The sequence below is a fragment of the Austrofundulus limnaeus genome, unplaced genomic scaffold (assembly GCF_001266775.1).
Source record: "Austrofundulus limnaeus strain Quisiro unplaced genomic scaffold, Austrofundulus_limnaeus-1.0 Scaffold128, whole genome shotgun sequence".
In the NCBI taxonomy this organism is placed as follows: Eukaryota; Metazoa; Chordata; class Actinopteri; order Cyprinodontiformes; family Rivulidae; genus Austrofundulus; species Austrofundulus limnaeus.
The window spans coordinates 1,402,060-1,420,872 of NW_013952530.1; the positions used below are offsets into that span (position 1 = coordinate 1,402,060).

The following is an 18,813-nucleotide window of genomic DNA, read 5'->3' on the forward strand; positions in this document are numbered from 1 at the left end:
AGATAAAATAAATCATTAATTTGTTGTTGTTGTTTTTTTAAAGAAAGGGCTGAAAGAAGAAATCCTGTGTGGCAGCACTTCATACAGCCTGCATCAGACAAGGTTTTAAATTAAGACTTGTGTAACATTTGTTATCATTCTTATTTTTATCAAGTTAATGGAGGAAAAAAGTAGTATCGGCTTCAAGAATCGGCCAAAAAAAATCGGCTGCACGTATCAGTTAGAGTGATGTTTAAAAAATCGGTATAGGTCTTCAAAAACCTGTATCGGTCTATCTCTACAAGGCAGCACAAGTTATTTGGAAAACCACAGAGACTGTGTACACCTGAGTAGAGTTGAATTGAGTCGTTACCAGACTGGATAGTGAAAAACATTCAACTCACTGACAAATGTTARATCTTAAAAATCTATATTATGAAGAAATTAATCAAAGTAAAGCACTGAGTAGTACCAAGTAGTGAGCCTGCTTCAACACATGAAGAGTGTTGTTTCATAAACCCATGAATAACTTATTTATAAAGCATTAATAAATATTTTAAAGAAGCCATTATTGAAGAGAGGAGGAGAGGAAAGCAAGTCTTTCATTATTTAAATACAAACATTGTTTCAAAAAGCTACCTGTCTGGTACAATTGTCTCCAAAGCAGCTATGAAATAGGGCACGACAACGTTGATGCCTTTCAGGTCAGTACAGAAGAGAGAGGAAGAGTTGAGGATGATAGAAGCCAGGACAGGTCTACAGATGAAATCAGAAATCTGGAGACCCTGAATCAGAACCATGTAGAACCTAAAAAAAAAAAAAAACAAAGATTAGAAACAGATTTAACTTATCTACGCTGTCGACAGTAGTGAAAATATAACTTCGAGCTGTATTTTTTGTTATTACTACCTGGACAGGTAAACAGGAAGAATATCCTCTCCGGTTTTTTTGCTACAGAAAATGCGACAGAGTGTCCCGCAGGCCTCGGCGCGCCCCGCCTCGTAGCTCTCGGGGAACTCGTTGATGTCAAACAGAGGGTTGGGCACCATGGAGTCCGTGGACATTTGGGAACCCTTCCTCCTCAGCTCCAAACCCACCTGAGTGGCGATCGCTGAAGGACGTGCCAAGAACCAGAACAAAAAGAACCCAGAATCRTTATGCGCTCCACTGCTTTCGTGCACGTACGAGAAACGGGCAAACACAAACATATCTACTTTATGTGGACGATAAAAAGGCAACAGCAGAGATTTAACATGTAAAAACAAAAAAAGCAGACATTTATTCACAAAAGAGAACACTTCAATGATTCCAAACTGAGACATCCTTTGAAAGCATTCGGAAAAGGAAACTCTGACACAAAGAATTTGTGATTAAAGTTCAACACTGTTACAAACATATAGTGAACAATATGCCATTTATTTGCATGCCCACAATGCAAAGTCCCTGTGTCAGCTTCCTTCATGTTGCAATTATATGACTGTCACTTAAAAATACGGATCATTCAATTCATGCACTGAGGCACAAAAGCAATAAAATCACAACTCAAGTAAACAGACAACATAAAAATAATGGTACCACTTTACATTAAGGCTCCCATTATAAAGAGTTCATAGATATGCTACTAATTCATCTGTAAACACTTTATAAATCATTAATAAATGTTTATTGTGCAACAATAAAGGATGATAAAGACGAAACCTCCAGTTTCTTACCAAATAATGAGACAAATCTGTTCACATACATATTACATCTAAAAGGTGGTATATTAAATATTTCAAACTAGGTTTCTACATTGTAAGCACAATAACAATTAGAAACACATATTTTAATATATTAATATTGTACTGTATTACTGCATTATTAATATTCACAACTGTCAAAGGGAGACTTATAGCAAAGTGTAATACAGTACACTATTTATTAWTACTACTACAATGTTGATGTATCAAAAAGCTAAAAAAAAGTCATGTTAATGTACCAAATAATCCAACCCAATCTAAAATAGTGTAGTTTTACACTGTACAATAGGGATCCCTTTAATATGTGTGGATATTTATAATGCAGTAATACAGTACATTATTATATGTTAAAATATGCATTTCCTAATCATTATTGTACTTACAATGTAGTTCACTAGTCTGAGATGTTTAATACCCAAACAGATTTGGCTCAGTATTTGGTACTAAACTGGACAGTTTAGTCTCTTTCTTGACCTAATTAATGCATAATAAACACTTAGTAATAATTTATTAAGTGTTTACAGATGAATTAATAACCTATCTATAAACTCTTTAAAAGTCATCKATAAGGGGAGCCTTATTGTAAAGTGGTACCAAAATAATTTACAAAAATAAAAAACATTGATGCTGAAGTTGAGTGTGAGGGGGGGTCTGAAACGCATAAATCCAGATTAGCATAAATCAAAAAGGTAAATAAATAAAATGATGTGGCATTGTAAAAAATAAATAAATAAATAAACTGGCAACATTATGGCTGAGACAAATGGTCAGTTGGTGAAATCCATTTCATCACCTTTGGGGGAAAACGCTGGTAAACTTTTATATTTATGACAAAGATCAATGGGGACAGAAAACGATGGCGGTGATGGCAATGATCATGAGGAATTCAACTGAAAAGCAGGAAGATTTGTCAAGAAACGCAAATCAAGTGAGAGGAGGGAAAAACAAAAACAAAAGCTGCCATTCCTACTTACAAGATTTATAAGAAAGGAGAATTTGGATAAAAGAGGCTGCAAGATAACAGAAATAGTGGAGAGACACAAAATCAAAGCAGATCCAATATTTCAGGATCAAAGTCATAATCAGGCATGAATTGTATTTTTGTTCTCCTCAATACACGACGTTTGACCAAATTACAACTACTGACATTAATCAGACATGGTAGACACGTGCAGGACATTACACCAAGAAGAGAAATATAAACAGAGAGCCAATAATCAGCTGTTTATCCTTTCAAATAATGACTCTGTGGGGTCATCGACTCTTTACAAAAGACAGGACTATAWTGAATCCTTTGTGTGTAATTGTAGCCTAAATTTAGCCAGTTTTAGAAAAGCTGCAGGATGCAAATGAATTAGGATATTTCCATCTGACTCCATGTGGCCACTTCTAACCAAGCCCTCCACGCACAGAAAGGCACAACAAAGTTTCTGAGAAAAAGATGGGGGAAAAAAAAGAAAACACGTCCCAATAACACACAGTAAAAAGAACAACAACACAAACACGTAACTCCACAAAAAACACACACTAATGAACAGCAACTTAAACACTTGCTCATGCGTGAGTTACAAAAATAATAAAACATTACATTCCCCTTCTCACCRGTCATGCTGGGGTCTCGGCTGAGGCCGCTGTGGAGTTTACAGTGGACCAGAGCGGCGTCGAAAAGCCACTGACCGAACAGGTTAAGGATGCTGTTGACCTTRGGCCGTGCCGGGGCCGGCAGCGGCCGGGACTCTAAACTACTCTGGTTGGGGCTGGAAAGCAGGGTTGGGGAGGACGTCGGCTGCTGCTGCTGCTGTTGCTGGGACGCTTTGGTTGGTTGACTGTTACTGCTCTGCAGGGTGGAGAGAGGGCAGATATGTGACCGAGCTTCAAACAACTTGAACAGCTCAACTAAGAGAGCTTTTATTCACATACATCAGATGGTCTGAACACAATCTAACCTCAACACTGATGTAGGAGCCTCACTGAGCTGATGTGACCCCATATAAATATTCTGAAAATCCAGCCTTTTTTTGTTTGTTTTAGTGAGAAKTTTATCTGAATCAGGCTCAAAATAAATGTTCAGTTTGTTGGGATGTTTTTTATTTACTGTCTGGGTATGTTTGTCTTGGGTTTAATGTTTGTTCTGGTTGTTTTTAGAGCTGGTTGGACCCATTGAGGTCACTGTTAAGAYCCAACGTTTTTGAAAAATTATACCAACTCATGAACATTTTTTATGAATAAATTACTCAAGAGTATTTATATTCGATCAACTCACATCCAAAAGAGTCTTCCATTAGATTTTTTTTTTCCATCTTCAGCATAGATATCTTCAGTGTTGGACAAAACTTTCACAAGTTGTATAAACGTAATTGTGTGACAGGGCCTTTAGCTGTAATGTGTTCACTTTATGTTTACATAAGCAAGCAAAGCGGTTTTATGGGTTAAAATGTTTACTTTTTGCTTTGACACAGAGCTAGCAATCAAATTTATAAAGATAATTCTACACAAATTCAACTCAAATGACTCTTAAGRGCTCGACACACGGGAGGCGACGTCGCTCACTCTCCATTCATTTCCTATGGAGCCTGTGCGGTGAGGCGACAATCGCTTGCCCTCCTCCAGCTAAGCGACCGGCGAAAATAGTGCATGTGAAATTTTGCGCTCGTACACGTAGACGTGCACGCAAGCTTGCGACGCGAYATTTGAAAGTCAAAAAATGTTCAACTTTTGTCGCTGTCGCTTAGCGTACAACCAATCAGTGAGGGTTTCATTGACTGACCAATGAGCAGAGAGTATGCTACACACTGCAGTTAGCTAACACTTTCACCAAGGGATTACTAAAAAAGGCAGCTTTGTGGGAATTTGTTGGCGCCAGGGTGAAGTTATCCGGTAAGTTTGTCCTCATAAAACTGTATCTTGGTGTGTGTTTGTTTTTCAATATCATTAGCATCGCAAGATTTGTTTAGTTTACATGTCCGTAATGCACACCCCTCTTTTTTGTTAACCACCAACAACCTTTACAAGAGGCAGTAGAAGAACCAATCAAATTTCGTGAAGACAAGCGACCCAAGAGTGCGATTCGCAACGCTGCCGTCCCTATCGTGTCCTGTGTGTCAGGTTTCACCCTGGCTGCGATGACAGCCRTTAATCGCTGTAGTTTGTCGCTCCCMGTGTGTCGAGCCCTTAAGCTGTGTTAATGCCAAAATAATAGCTGTCTGAATTGTGCTTTAGTTTTTACAGAAACAACAGTCTTGCCGTCACGTGTTCGACTGCCTGTTATAGACAGCCAGTAAATGACAACCAGTCATCACATTACAAATGACTGAACAGCCTTTAAGAAATCACAAAAAGATGATCTGAAAAGAAGTGAAAATAAAAAGTAAAGTGCTTTAGAAGTCAACTCCTAGCAACATAATGCAACAGTTAAAAAAATTAAACATTTGGAGTTGATTTTACTGGATGTCCTTCCTTTGAAACAATGAAACTTACAGTTGAACTCTTGCTCGTAGTTTTAGTGACCACCGCGTGGCGTTGCTTGCGGCTGTGAGGGGGTGTCGTGTTGGTGATGGAAGGCGGGGGGGACATGCTCATTCTGTTCACCGGGGTGGGCGGGGCACTGTCAGCTCTGGGACGTGATATACCTGTAATTTAAAAAAAACGTAAAAAGTAAAGTAAGCAGAGCCCACGTTGTTGTTTCCTCTTTAAGCTGGAGAGTGGGGTTTAATTACTCAGAGGCGATGATGTGAAGAGAAGAGAAAATGATTTGGTGAAGGAAACGGTGAGTTAATCAGGGGAGGTGATCGTTTGTAAACATGCAAGACGATAGTTAGATATGAATCACGAAGAATATTACTGATTGACTCTTTATGCCTGAAGGAAGCCCTTTGGTGGTGATCTCATAGTCAAGTCTGAATAACTGGGGTGTTAAGTTGCTGAGTGACAAAAACCCAAAGACTTTAAAGTTCCAGTGTGCAACATTTTGACTAATTACTGCGTAAATGCAATATATTTGTACTAATGCAGGAAAAAAGGAATCTTGTGTTTTTGTTACGTTAAAATAAAGCAAAAACAACAACTTTTCACTTCACCCTTTCTTACTACAGTGGCCCCAAAGAGACAAAGCTGTCGCTGAATCTAAACCAGATCTGTTTCATTTTTTTTTGCGACCACTGTAATTTAAAAGGGCGTGCAGGGGGGTAAATTACTCACTAAATACTACACACTGGACCTTTAACGGATAAAACACCACAAATAAAATAAATCATCTGTCCAGAATATCTCATTATATGATGGATCAGCTGGTGTTGGTACCATGAGAGAGCAGCACTGGACAAAAAGAGAACACCCTCTCGCGTACATCTCTCTTTTCAACAGACACACCTACAGCGTAAAGAGAAAAATACATACGGACATGTTTCTATTCAAGCTTTGAAAAGTATGTTTCTATAATTCAGAATCGCCATTTTCAGTTTACACAGGAATAATGTCAAGATTGTACTGGGAGAAAGGAAAAGTTGGGGAAAAAAATTATTACCCAAGTTTTATTTGTCTAAAAAATAAAAACTGTAACTTTGCTCTTTCTACTGCTTGCAAAAGCCCACAATGTGGTGCTTTACTGATTAAAAAAAAGGTCAAACTTTGTTCCTTAATGAGCTTAAATGTATATTTTTCCAGTTTTTCATTAACAACAAATAAATAACAAACCTGTTCCTTATTCCGTTTATTACAGCGTCTATATTTAKTTACTGTCCAGTCAAACTGTGATTCTGTCACTTTCACAGGCATTTCTGAATGTAATGTGAGCAACATTTGTGGAAAACACACCAATTTCTGAATTAACGATACCTGAAAACAGCAAAATATTTACAACAAACTAACATTTCTATGTTGACTTTTTCTTTTATCTTTCACTATCCACATCTATCATTTGATTAAAACGTAATTTTAGGGTTAATCTAACCTAAGATTTTTTTTTAATYCTTCCTAAAAGGACAGTGAAATTTTACTAGCCTTGAAAAATCACAACTACAGATCTTATCTTCTTGTTTTTATTTGTTTGATTTTGACATTTAGGGAAAATTATTTTTTTAATCAGTTCTGAGTGTCACATAACTCAGCATCTTCTTACCGAGGAAAGCATCCACGAGGCAGCTGATGCCCTTCATGGCCCTGAAGAAGATCTGGGGTAGCTGTTTTAAACATGGGTGCAACACGACCTCGTGGGGAATTCCACTCGAGTTTAAAAACTGTTCTTGAAACTTCGGAGTGGTGCTCACTATCGCAGGGTTGCTCAGGTCTACCGGATTGCTGCAAATAAAAGAGGATGCGCATTCAAGATTTGAGTAAAAAGCATAGAGATCTATGACTRAATGAGCAGAAACGCCCTAAATAAGATGAGAGATGAATAAAATACAAACTAAAGGTCAATTATTTAGACTTAAATGTAGTCAGTTGTTTAAAGGAAGTAGAGCACAGGTAACTTCCACTTCCTCRTAACAAACGTGTTTAAACAAACCATCATTCTTTCTTTCAGTTAAAAGAAGAACTYGCACTGAGGCATCACGCACCCGATCATGTGGAGGAAACGGTACCACGTCTGCGCCACACAATCGTTGTCCATCTCTAAAGGAATCAAGTTGGTGTCCTCGTCAGGAACTTTAAAAGGTGGGAAGGATGGGCCGTGAGTGAACCGCAGAAGTCTGTCGTGTCAAAATGGGACAAAAATACWAACATTATTATTTCCCTTTTAGTGAAATTATTCATTTAGTAGTCTTCATTTTTTCTAATTAAAATATAAAAGCAGGTTTAAAAACACTCATTTAACTGACAAATTTGATTGATGCAAATGAAGTTGCACCAGGTCGRCTCTTACCTTGAGGTTAGTGCACAAGCGACTCTGCTCCACTGCTCTATAACAGGAGGGTGATGTCTCCAGTTGGACAGCATCTCTCTCGCTGTCTTCCAATATGGCGGCGTKGGGAAGCAGCGCGCGCACGCAAGCAGCCACACCTCGAACAGCACCGCCATCAATTTCTCTGCCAGCTTCTCCGCTACCCCAACTAAACAAAATAAAACAAACAAACAAAAAGGCGCCGTTGGATTACCGTTAGTCACCAGGACTGAGGACGAAGAAACGGGCCGGTAAGCACTTACCGCCGACCGACGGCGGTGCGAGCAACGTGTCATTGATGCGAAGCAGGAAGAGCAGCAGCACCTCCCAGGTTTCCCTCACCATGGAAACGGATTCCCGCGCCAGCTTCTGGACCGCGGTCAGAACCTGCTGGCAGAGCCTGATGTGGTTCAGACTGTGTTGCTCAGGCCTGGAGGCAGAAACAGTCAAGTCTGACAAATGCTGAAACAACAAGCAGCTTATGTTGATCATCTCTTACAACAGTCTCTGTAACTATTTGTTTTTTCTGACAGATCAGTGGTTTTAGCACTGATGCCTCACAGCAAGGAGGTCCTGGGTTCTTTCTGTGTGGCGTTTGCATGTTCTTCTCATGTTTTCATGGGAAACACACACTCATATTTCCACATACCTTGGCACAAAGACGTTGTAGAGGTGTTTGAGAATGGTCTGGATGTACATGTTGGGCTCCTTCACCACAGGCTGCGGCATCGAGTCCCTCGGCGACACCAGGGCCATCATCCAGTCCGTGTACACGTCCACGCACAGCTTGACGGTGTCYCCCTCCAAAGGGAGTGTCAGGCCATAACAAAGCACCTCCATGGTCCACTTTACCTGAGAAGCAGTGTTTTTTTTWTTTAGATGAGTCACTGTTTGTTGAACCATTGGGTTTTACAAAACATTACAGGGGTGGAGACTCATTTATCGTTGCGTGTTGCTCAACATATTTTTAGTAGCATACTTTTGAGATAATATGAAACTATGTTGACCGTCAAAACTATCTCAAGAGGGTCATAATGACGAGTAAAGCACTTCTGACTGATCCACAGTGGGAAAACAATAAAAGGCCAAAGGTTTATGCTAGGATGATGACAACAATAAAAAAATATGTACTGTGGCTCTACTAAAACATCTCWTTATAAAAATAATAAAAAAAGAACACCAGATCATCATTTTGTGACTGATACACTATAAATTTAAAAGATGACAGAAAAAGAAAATCATGTTTTATTCAATAACATGTTCATACAAATCTTAAGTTGTTTAATTTAAAACTTTAATTCACCACAAAAGACAGATATTATATTGAATTAAATCCATGTCTTAATAATTTACTGAAGTTTTTTGAATGACGTTTGAGTTTGTTTTAGAATTTATAGATTAATGTCTTTTATACTCAAAACTGAAGAGTGTTTAAAACCTCAGCACTTAAATATTAACAAAATATTATTAACTTTCTGTCACATTAATATCTGATATTTGCTGTCATATCATAAATTAAAGCCACTGCTTTACCAGCTCAAAGCAGCATGCGGCAGCAGTTGGTTCATTTTATAGTTTTTTTGTTTTAATACGAGAAGGATTTTTTAAAAGCCGATGCTTTTTTGCACATTGGGCACACAAAGAGGCCAAAAACTGGGCAGCCATAATAACAAAAGCAAGCTGAATCAGCATCTGTCAAAATCCTACAAAGTGACTCACAATCATATATCGCTAGCTACAAAACACAGTTTAAAAAAACCACAGCTTATAACGTCTTTATGCAAGTAAATACACAAAGCAAAAAAATAAATGTTAAAGTTTAGGTATTTTTGACTAACCTTGAATGAGAAGCTGAGGGCGAACTATTTAATTTCGAACTTGCATCAAGTGCAGACGATATACAAAACTATCAGTACAGCACTTAGCATCACGCTTGCCTTTACCTGGTAGATTAGCTACACAGAAAATAATCCCTGAGCAAAAGACATAAAACCCAAAGGGACTCAGCTTAATGGAGGGTAAACGTACTTTGAGAGCATGAGAAAAACATTTTTAACTCAATGTCAAGTCTATTTTAACACACATGCTCACACGCTGAGTGAAACATGCTGGTGATCGTATTCAACCTTTATTGTGACATAAGGGGTGCTGAATCTGGTTAAACTGAAAAAATTGGAAAAAAGCAAAATGCAAAACGGTTGTTTTTACAGTTGTCTGTGTGCACACACACTCAAGAGTGATTTGAATATTTGACAGCACAATATGAAAGCCAAAACTCAACACAACACTGTAGTTTGATTGAAAAATGTGTCATTTATCACTAAAGATTATACGGAAAAAATATGTAAACTGTTCCTTTTATTGTTTCTCTTTTAATTAAAATTACATAAACTTAAGATTTAACTTCTTTGTTAAGCATTCAAGCTTGAATCTGGCACTTAAAATATAACAATTAGCACTGCATTTCAGAAAAATGTTTTGTAGTTAGAGGTGTCTATATTAAGTTCAGTACCATTTACCATTTACCATTTATTAGGTTTTTATAGGGCTGGGCGATATGGCCCAAAAAAAAAAAAAACTCTGATTTATTTTCATCCCGAATTCAATTTTCGATTTTAATCGATTTGTTTCCCACTTAATGAAGTGCCTCTGTTTCAGGGGTCAAAACAAATTTGTTTTACTCCTGCTTTTTGTAACAAAGAGCCTTCAAACAGATTTAGCAGTGAGGTGATTGTTGCTCCAAGTCCAAGGTTGCAAAACCCTAACCAGTTCCAGATCCTCTTTGCTAGCTGCCATATTGTCATGTCATGTMCCAAGTGTCTTGAGGGACAGGTGGTGTGACCTCTGACCTGCAGAAGCCCCAACGAGTGCACTGGTGAGAAAAAAAAATCTTGATTTTCCCAAAATTAAATCTTTATAAAKGGCAAATTCAAATTAATCGATTAATCGCACAACCCTAGGTTTTTATAAGTGTTTTAGTCTGCGTACTTGCAATACTGAGTACTAATAACAAATAGTGAATAAGCTAGTATTTAAACATACAATGACTTTAAAAGAACATTTATTTTATGAAAAACACAGCAAATAGTCCGCTGTCAGCCCTCATCACCTGTGTTTATCTTAAAATATCTCCAAACTACAGATTTTTTATTTATGTTTTGTTTGTTTTTGCCCTCAATCATTTGCAAAACAGAAAATGAAATGTCACAAACCACAAAATTGTTATTGAGTATTTGTTGTTTTGTGTCATTTATGGTACATCGAGGGCCTAAATTTTTCTTGATACAAAAGCTAACTTGTACAAAATACACACCACTTTGACAACAYAGTCCAGGCTGAGCTGTGTTAACTGGCTTTGCCTGTTAAATATATTAAGGTGCTACAGCAGGATCAGTCCTCACACGGAGACAAGCTTCCTGGGCCAATAAGAGGTCCAGAAATAGAGGCAGCAGGCTGAAAGGAATCATTTTAAACGATTCATCGATATAAAGCGCGGTCCACTCGCTTACCTCTTTGTCTGTTTTGAGGATGTTCTCCGTGGCGACGGGGCTCACAGCCACGCCCAGAGGTTTGACCACAGCATTTGCCACCTCCGTGCCCACGCCGGGAGGGTAGGTGTGCAGAACGCTGAGGTGGCCCTGGTCACTCTGCACCACCAACTGCAGCGAGCGCCACTCGGAGTACATGTTGCTCTCTCGGTTCACACCTCTCGCCTCCCACCTGCAAGACACACAGCTGTGATCCTAAGGTGGAAAGTTCATGGTTTGTTCATCCAATCCAAGTTGAGCAATTAATCAGTTGTGACATTTACATGAGAAATATTTATTTCAAAACTGAGCTGRGAGAAAAGAAACTGCTCAACTTTAACTAGTTTAACAGGTTTTAGCTCATCTCGCGTGGCAYTGCATAAAAGATCAAAATGTATGACAATTACTAGAAAATAAAAACTTTGCAGCAGTAAACCAACTAATGTATGCGGATATAGGCTAAACAACAATACAAAGAGCTAAATGATGCAGCTTCTTACACYAGGTCTACAGATTTTAATGTTACCGCTTACGTTTCGTCCTCAGTTTCAAGTAAAATGGTCTGAAAAGTACCACCAGGGTGTTGGTGTCTCGGAAGGTTAAGTCTTTAGGATCGTTAGCAGGCAGAAGAATCACAACCAGGAAACGGATCGAGCAGCTCGTTAGCATTAGCTAGCATAACCATCTTCCTCTTGCTAGTGACATTAGCTTAACTTGGAGGCAGGGTTGTTTGACGTTACAAGACCGTCTTACTGAACAAGTGGAAAAAGCTATTACTATTAAAAAACTGATGGTTTTAGACACTCATTGTTATATATTTTAAACTACGTTGTATTACATTCTACGTAACGAGCTACTAGTTCGCTTCTGTGTTAGCCTCTTCGTTGACATTAGCTCGCTGTCTCTGCAGGCTAACTAATTGTCCAACTTTGCAAAGCTACTTAAGCTGTTTTTTTCTCATTTTTTTTTACCTGGAACAACTGGATACGTTGTCATAACAGAGCTCGAAAAAGTCCCAGGCTACGCTTTTCACAAAACTTGGTCTAAACCACAACAGCTTCCATCTTCGCAATGTCAGGGTTTGACGGGCTAACGGGGGAAACAGAATGGGGTGTTGTGTCGAAAAAAGCARCCCGGTCGCAGCAGCGCCACAATGGCTTTTGTTTTTCCACTAATGAAATTGCTTAACAAGTACAAATGACAAACTGGCTTTTAGTTTTCAGAACCTTTAAGAATATAATTGTGTAAAATTATGTTTAAGASATATTTGGGTACAGAGCGGGTTGTCAAGAATGTATGCTGCCAGGATGTGCGCCTCTAGCTATTCCTGACCAAAAAAAGGTTTTCGGCTACGACATTCTTTATCTGTGGTGCAAAAAATACTTTATGCTTGGATAACAACAACTATGGACATATGTGTTTTAAAGGGAAAYTTTTAAAAAGCACAAGTCCGTTTGATATTTTTAATAAAGATGCCTGAAAATGCCCCGCCCACTTCAGGGGTCCTTTAGACCGACAGGGTGCTTTTTTTCGACACTACACCAGCGGTTACCGCCCCCTAACGTGCCTGAAAGGTAGATGTTTTGAAGGAGACAAGAATTTATACAGGTGTGACTTAAATAAATAAATAAATAAATAAATAAATAAATTTTTTACTCTTAAAACTAATTTTATGAAGTAACTCCTAACGAAGCAACAAAATACAGGCTTTAATAGTAATTAAAGCTAATAAAAAATATTTTCTAACTATGCAGATGGCTCACCCCTTAAAGAAACTTAGTTCTGTTTTTTAATGCATCTGCATACACTTGCATTTAGCTTTTTTTCTACACATTTGTCTTTCCCCTAATGTTTATGTTCTTGATGTTTTCTCCTGCAGAGGGAGAATTTAAGCAGAAATGATGTCTCCTCAGTAATTCAGTGTCCTGTAAGAGCAGTCATTTGCTTGAGARTCACACAATCTGTGTTCAAATCTAAATACCGTTTATTGRTTTGCATTTCTGAAATTCAGATATGCACTTACCATACAGAGTTCTCAAAGATAATTCAAATTATAAGAATATTCATCTTATACTGCTTTATCTTAAACAAATAAAATATAGGGATACAAAGGAGTACATTATAAACATTGTTAACTGATTTTATTGGACACATCTCTGTTAGATTTCAACAGAAAACAACAAACAAAACATTTTATTTTGTTCTGGATGCAGTAAAACAGTAATGATCTTTACAGTAGGGGGCAGCAAAGATAGGCTGTGGAAAAGTAACAGTCTCATGTAAACTGCATGTTTGCGAACATTTCAAGCCATTCATTTTTATTCTTACATAATTCTTTGTAAATAAATATGAATTGGATTAATTCAGATGTCATAAAGCTACCGAGTTACAAGTATCTCTATCGTGTACAGCGTCTCTCTGGTATGTGTCAAAACACGTGATTGTGGTCTGTTTTTAAAAGTTCAAAATAACCCTGAAGATCCGTTTCAACCTGCTGCGCTCCAGTGTACACACACAAGTATTCAATGCATGTCATTGAAAGACAAGTCACTTAAGTACAAGTTTACAAAAATATTTATAGTAAATGTGTTTCAGATGTCCCCTCTGCATTGGCAAGAGTTATAAAAAAAATACTGATTTGGACACATGGCGTACATATGTTGTAAATTCTCTCTCCAAAACAAGCCAGAGGGAAAAAGAAAATGTTAACAGTCCCCAGCTTTCAGAGTCTGCAAACCAGACCCAACACATTATCAAATCTGACTTTTAAAGTGATCAATTTTACAACAGGTGAAAAACAGATGGTGTAGTAAACACAGGAGAGAAGATAATACTTTTGTGTTGCAGAATTTAGCAGTCAGCATCTCCTGCAACATTCTTAAATGTCTATGACTTCCACATGAGCGCTCGCTGAGCCAAAGCACTTCCCTCCTGGATAACGTTCACGGAGGGGAGAGGCATCCAGYAGAATTGTCGACTGAAGTCAGCATTCTCGTCGTCGTCCTCCTCCCTCCATGTTTGGTAAGGTGCCCGTGCAGTCATGGGGGGATGCTATGACTGGTAGCCGTACGCTAACGCAGCTAAGAGAAGTGGGAAACAAAAAAAAAAAAACAAGAGTTGAAATGCTGATGTTTAAAACTTTTGTGGGAGAGAAGAAACATTTTCAGTCAGGAGAATAACTGGCTTCACTGAGTGGCTTTCCTCCCTCCTCACCGACCTGAATGAAACTGTGCCGTGCAGCAGAGTCCCTCCCCCCTTGCGCTCTGGTAAATGGGTGACACACACACTCTGGCGGAAGGGGGGAGGTGCGTGAGTCGTGTTGACAGGGAGTCAGGTGGCAAATAGAAGGAGGAGCGATGGCCTGGCACGGAGCTATGCTGCGCCTCCCAGGTGAGCCAGTAGCCCCTCAAACCGTCCACCCCGCCCTTCCAGTCCACCTGCACCGAGTCACTGCCAACGGTAGTCAGCTGGAGGTCTGCCAGGGCTGGAGTCACTGGATAAGGAAAACCTTAGATGTTAGTCAGGGCGTACTTCAAAGGGAAAGAGAGCAGAACCAGAACTACAGAGCCGACTTCACTTGGATTATAACTGATCCTAGGTTCAGTAGAAGCACAAAACTCACTTTAATGTAAGAACAATTRTCAAATTTAGAAGATRAAAACGGTTGTTACTGTTTGTTCTTGTATAAAACTCACCTTCTTGAGTGCACATTTTGACAGACATCGCCTTCTTCTTTCCTGACGCGTACTGAGCGGTCACTGTGACCAGGTACGTGGTGCCGGGTCGGAGGTCTTTCAGCAGGGTTGAGTTCTGCGCCCGGCCCACCGTGACCGTGTGGAGCTCTCCTCTGGGCAGGGCCGAGTACTCGATGTAGTAACTCGCTACCGCCTCTGGCTGAAGAGGACCCCAACTCACCCRGGCGCTGGTTCGCCCGGACTCAGAGACTGTTACTACAGATGGGCTCACCGCCTCTGGAGCACAAAAGCAAGAAATTAGGGAAATTGTCACAATTCTTTTTATGCATCACAGCTACAAAACTTTTTACTGATAGAAAAGTTTTTTTTCTTTAAAATTTTCATGTTAATGTTAAAAATGTGTTTATTGTTAAGTAAGACTGATGGAAGAGTTCTAGTAAACAATGCAACTCTTTATTCAGCCATTCAGAATCACAAAGCATTCAACAACAAATAAAAGAAGCACACCCTTCAAACTGAAAGGTTGGGCCGTATAAATATTTGCAGTGTTTGGATTTTTACAACAGCCAGTATTTGGGTCCTCTGGATAAGATACAATAAACTTGCACAAAGTAATATTTGGATGTACATGGGGGTCATTGGATGATCCCGGACGAGACCCCAATTTATGTTAAGACTCKGCTCTTTTGGCCACAACATAAAACGAGGACTGAACTGAAATGTGGACGTTTAAAGGTTTATATTCTAAAAACAATCAGCTAAAATAACTTTGCATGCAAAACAGTCTAACCTGGTTTGGTTGTGAAGGAGACAGAGAGAGCGTTAAATGAATGTTCGTTGGACTCTGGAATTAATTTGGCGGTATAGGTGGTGTCGGGCTTCAAGCCGGTCAGCCTGATGCTGTTRGACTCAGCAGGCTGGGTTAGTCGCTGGTAATGACTCCCACCAGTGCTCGGACTGGTACCGCTTCCGCCGCTGCCTCCGGCCCCTTCTGTCGGAACCTGAGCAAAGCGGATCTCGTAGTAGCCCGTCAAACCGGACAGAACGGGCCGCCAGTTGAGGGTGGCGGCGCTGGTGGTAACGTCTCGAACGTTGATGCGCTCGGCTCGGATGATCTCTGTTGGAGAAAACTGAYGTTATTGTGCACAAAACATGACACAAGAAGAAGAGACGCAGAGAAAAACACTTCTGACTTCAGCCAGACTTAAATTTCTACATGCATTCACAACCCTTGAAATAAGACAACTTGAAATAGCAAACTAAGTGAGGCCCTGCAACAAAATACCCAACTCCATAGAGATAYTGATGTCCGTGTTTAAATCACCGGGCTCTTACCAACGACACAGTCTTTATTTATACTGTGCATCAAGTCTTACATATGCAGCACACGCTGTATGAAGTGCCTCTTCTGACTATTATGGCAGTTACTTAATCTAGCCTGAGAAATGGGCAATCCCCCCCACAGTCTGTATTTATAAACACGCATCATGTCTGGAATAACGCTGGAGGATGAAGAAAGAGTTGAATCGTTAATCCATTAATAGATCAGACTATCAGGTTTCACATGCAGACAGGCTCTCTCAGTGTCCCGACATCCTATTTAAATCCCTCCTGAAGAACAGGAGCAGAGACGTGTTACACACCTGGCAGAAAACTAAAGCGGGCTGTGGCTGCTAACAAGACGGTTCTTAAAGCCACTGAATTATACTGATTTTGGTTTTATCCATTTAGAATTACTCACATTCCAAATGATTGTTTACTGTTTGATTATATCAGAATTGAGACAAAAGATAAAAGCGGTAGTCGTAAACTTATTTATATTGCAACTATTAAGATTGTTTATGGTGTCATTAGGTTGCGACTAATTAGATTAGAAGCTCTTGAATATTTGAACAACCAATCATTTGCCACAAATACTTTGTGAACCACAGATTTGCTGTTTACTGATTTAAAAATTGTTTTGTAATACTTTTCAGCCTAATGTCTGTCAATCAAAACATTGATTTTATGTTTTATTGTTGTAAAGGACTTTCAATAATTAATTATTTAAGATTTTAATGCATTATTTAAACATCTCTTGTTAATAAATAAGAAAAAAAACATTTAAGTGACACAATCCAGCCAAAACATATCTACCTAAAAGTCATTTTTTATCAAGTTTGTCAGGAATCTCAAAAATGTTAAATGGTACTGAGCTTATAGAGTGCTTTTCAAGTCCCTCCGGACCCCAAAGCGCTTTACACTAACAGACATTCACCCATTCACACTCACATTCACACACTGAAAAAGAGACATATGCAGTAAATAAATGTTTTCTTTCCTGAAAAACTTGGAAAAAATTACTTGGGCAATTATTTTAGATAAGTGTCGAYAGTTTAAGCTCAAAACTACAGAGGAAATTTAAATGTATCTGAAAAATGAGGCCAATGTCGAAATGTMTTGCATTTCTTCTAATTACCAGCAGAGGGCGCAGCTACAAATTTAAACTGTGTGTCAGCTTTTTAGTTGGTACAAACTGTATCATCTTATAAAAAGTCTATCAGCCACAGTGCTCCGTTTAACCCGACTCACCGATGATGGCGTCCCGCAGGTCTTTTGTGATGATGCTCATGTCATCGATGTCCACAAAGTACAGGTGGTTATCCACAGGGGGGGTCACCACCTCCCTCAGCACCTTGTAGTTGCTGTGCCCGGTGGAGACCACCAGCACCGCCACGCCCTCCTCCCGCAGCTCCGCCATTGGTCCGATCACGTCCCCGGGTTTCACCCCGTCGGTCATCCACACCAGCACCCTGGGCAGTCCCGCCCGAGCCCCGCCCTCCGTCCCGGGTCGCAGCGCCCACTGTTGTGCCATTTTGAGAGCGTCCACCGTGTTCGTGTCCCCCCTGAGGGGCCGGATGTTTTTCAGGGCCCTCTGCAGGCCGTTTTGGGTGAGGTGTCTGTTGAAGTTGAACTCGAGGCGCGGCTTGGTGCCCACCTGCAGGAGTCCCACCCTCACTTGGTCCTCTCCCAGCGAAAAGGGCAGGAGGAGCTCGGACAGGAAAGAGAGCATGCGGGTGTGCTCGTAGGACGTTACGCTCCCGGAAGAATCGACTAGAAACAAGACGTCGCCCTCGCAGCAATTCAGCACTGTGGGGAAAAGAAAAAAAAAAACAGATTGATACGGTCATCAGTCAGGAAATATGCACTGTGCTCATCTGAGAACTGCACACATTTTCCTCCAGAATTCCTTTTCACCCTGCAGATTTTTCCACAGGTCTCTCCTCACACCACCCCCCAAAAAAACCACTTTCTTGGAAAAACACTCTGATTGCAATATGGGGAGTATTGTCAGCATGAAAACCTCAGCAGCAGAAAATCAGAGGCAAATCCAGGCAATTACTGTGTCTGTGGGCGAAAATCAAAACAAACAGCAAAACCATGCTATTGAACAACGTTCAGAAACGGCAACAGATCCACGGCCTCCAGGCTACGAGCCGTCTCCGGTTTTACATTTTTCACAACTCAATTAAACATAAAAGATACCATCAAAACGGAGGGAAACGAGGGAAGGAAAGCTGTCGTTTGTGCAGGAGGAGGTGAAAAAGAAGGAGGTCTAAAGGGAAATAAAAGGTGTTAAATAGAGTTTAATGTGGGGGAGTGGAGGGGGGGTACAGGCAGTTCCATATGAGAGACAAGGAGGAATGCTGTGGGGGGGGGCAAATACAGCAGCAGAAAGACGACACGACAAGCCGCAGCAGCAGAGACAACATCTAAAAGAAAATATTTGGTTGGAGATCTTCAGATTGTGCACTCGTCCAGAGGAAACCCACCCCGCTGCTCAAGTCCCAAACCAGGAGTTCAGAAAAATAAGCTTGTGAGAGGAAGACTGTGAAAATTACGTTTTTTCTTTCCTGACTTTCGGCTCAAAACTCTCCTTTTTCTCTGGATTCCTCTGGAGTGATGAAAGCTGGGAAAGCAGCGCAGCCTACGCACATAAATCAAACATTTGCACA

General features: G+C 40.0%; 2 protein-coding genes across 5 annotated transcripts in view; both read right to left on the reverse strand.

The window, feature by feature from the left end:
* Positions 1 to 12,249, reverse strand: part of ralgapb (Ral GTPase activating protein non-catalytic subunit beta) — a gene marked incomplete at its 3' end in the record, with an annotated part of 16,320 nt that extends 4,071 nt beyond the window's left edge. For 2 of the 4 annotated variants that reach the window (XM_014015381.1, XM_014015380.1), the window contains 12 exon segments: positions 619 to 786; positions 889 to 1,090; positions 3,321 to 3,555; positions 5,196 to 5,347; positions 6,018 to 6,086; positions 6,835 to 7,013; positions 7,274 to 7,405; positions 7,579 to 7,765; positions 7,860 to 8,026; positions 8,246 to 8,448; positions 11,106 to 11,316; positions 12,095 to 12,249. In XM_014015381.1, coding sequence (XP_013870835.1) covers positions 619 to 786; positions 889 to 1,090; positions 3,321 to 3,555; positions 5,196 to 5,347; positions 6,018 to 6,086; positions 6,835 to 7,013; positions 7,274 to 7,405; positions 7,579 to 7,765; positions 7,860 to 8,026; positions 8,246 to 8,448; positions 11,106 to 11,282 — 1,871 coding nt within the window. 4 annotated transcript variants of the gene reach the window in all.
* A 998-nt stretch (positions 12,250 to 13,247) lies between these two features.
* vwa1 (von Willebrand factor A domain containing 1) overlaps positions 13,248 to 18,813 on the reverse strand; it is an 8,034-nt gene continuing 2,468 nt past the window's right edge. Inside the window, exons 2-6 of the mRNA XM_014015385.1 lie at positions 17,390 to 17,947; positions 15,609 to 15,935; positions 14,819 to 15,094; positions 14,341 to 14,616; positions 13,248 to 14,203 (exon numbers count right to left, since the gene is read on the reverse strand). Coding sequence (XP_013870839.1) covers positions 14,175 to 14,203; positions 14,341 to 14,616; positions 14,819 to 15,094; positions 15,609 to 15,935; positions 17,390 to 17,947 — 1,466 coding nt within the window. The 3' untranslated portion in view covers positions 13,248 to 14,174. The remainder of the gene's footprint in view (positions 14,204 to 14,340; positions 14,617 to 14,818; positions 15,095 to 15,608; positions 15,936 to 17,389; positions 17,948 to 18,813) is intronic.